General features: G+C 72.7%; 1 protein-coding gene across 1 annotated transcript in view; it reads left to right on the plus strand.

Moving 5' to 3' along the window:
* The window catches only part of AURANDRAFT_68835 (hypothetical protein), a gene marked incomplete at both ends in the record, with an annotated part of 6,803 nt that extends 5,224 nt beyond the window's left edge, over nucleotides 1-1,579 (plus strand). Inside the window, one exon of the mRNA XM_009044567.1 lies at nucleotides 677-1,579. Within this exon, the coding sequence (XP_009042815.1) occupies nucleotides 677-1,579 (903 nt within the window). The remainder of the gene's footprint in view (nucleotides 1-676) is intronic.
* Nucleotides 1,580-1,618: the final 39 nt, after the last annotated feature.

The following is a 1,618-nucleotide window of genomic DNA, read 5'->3' on the forward strand; positions in this document are numbered from 1 at the left end:
ATCCTTAGTGGGTTCCGACGGCAGCGACCATGCGGAAGCCGTCGAACCCGACGTCGGTTGGCTCGAGGTCCCGAGGGGCAGCCCGAGGCGCCTGGGGTGGGGCCTCGCCGCCGGACATGGTCTGGACCCGACCCTATCATGGTATGGAACGGATCAAGACCATGTCCGGCGGCAGGGGCAGCCCCAGACACCCCACGGCCACCGTCGGGACGAAACGCCTCCGGAGCTCGGCTCGGTGGACTCGACGATTTCGCCCCCCCCCCGAGGAACCTGCCGCGCTGGACGCGACGGGGTTGATGACGAACGATCTCCGCTGCTGCGATGGCTCGAAAACTATGCTAGAGGGGTCGCGAGGGGGCAGCGCGTCCCTTCCCACCCACTCTACCTCCCCGTTCCAGTCGCCACGCGGTCGTATGAGCGTCGCGTCTTCGCATGTGCGTCACCCTCGTCCTTGCGGCCCTCGCAGCTGCTGGGATCGTTGCACGATTCTGCATATTCGCGGAGCGGCGGGCCCTCAAAGACGGCCATCCCATCGCAGCGCGCCGCCAAAACGCTGCACAATGTCGATCATGAAGCACGGAGGGGTCATTCGATCGATTTTACCCCGGCGGGATCGGCGGGTGCAGAGCTCGCGCGAGGCTATGACGCAGCGCTCGCGCGACCCGCGCGCGCCAAGGTAGAGCCGTCTCTGCGCCTCGAGCTTGGCGGCAAGCTCGAGCGATCCGCGCGCGCCGTCTCGCGACAAAAGCGCGCGATGGTGCCGCGGCGCGCGCTGCTGCTCGCGTCGGTGCTGCGGCCCGGGCTCGGCCGCTTCCAGGGCCGGCGCGCGCTGGGCAACGCGCCGCCGCCGCCGCCGCCGCGCGACGAGGACGCGCCCTGGCGCGACGGCCGCGTCGTCGCCGTCTGCGGGTCGACGCTGACGATGATGCTCGGCCACGGCGTCGCGGCGCCGTGCGTGCCGCTGCTGTCGTCGAGCCTCGGCGCGTCGGCCGCGGACGTCGGCGTCGCGCTGAGCACCTTCGGCATGGCGCGCCTCGCGCTCAACGTGCCCGTCGGCGCCGCGGCGGACAAGTGGGGGCGCAAGCCCCTGCTCGTCGGCGGCGCACTCGTCAACGCGGTCGGCCACGCGGCGTCGGCGGCCGCGCCCGACGCGGCGTCGTTCGCCGCCGCGAGGATGGTCGCGGGCGCGGGCAACGCGGCCTACCTGGGCACGGCGGCCACCTACCTCAACGACGTCGCGACGTCGACGAACCGGGGCCGCGTGCTCGGCATGAACCACGCGGCGCTCCTGTGCGGCGTGTCGCTCGGGCCCGTGCTGGGCGGCTTCGCCGCGGAGTACTCGCTGCGCGCGCCCTTCGTGGCCGTGGCGGTCCTGGGCGTCGTCTCCGCGGCGCACGCCGGCCTCGCGCTCTGCGAGACGAAGCCGGAGACGACCGCCGAGGCGGCGCGCGCGGGCGAGACGTCGACGCGGGACTTGCTATCGGACGGGCGCTTCGCGGGAGCCGCCGTGGCGCACGCGGCGACGTTCGCGCTGCGCCAGGGCGGGCGCAACTTGCTTCTGGCCCTGGTCGCGTCGTCGGTCTTCGACTACTCGCCGGCGGAATTGGAAAGCTCTCGG

This window comes from Aureococcus anophagefferens (assembly GCF_000186865.1).
Source record: "Aureococcus anophagefferens unplaced genomic scaffold AURANscaffold_458, whole genome shotgun sequence".
NCBI classification, from domain to species: Eukaryota; class Pelagophyceae; order Pelagomonadales; family Pelagomonadaceae; genus Aureococcus; species Aureococcus anophagefferens.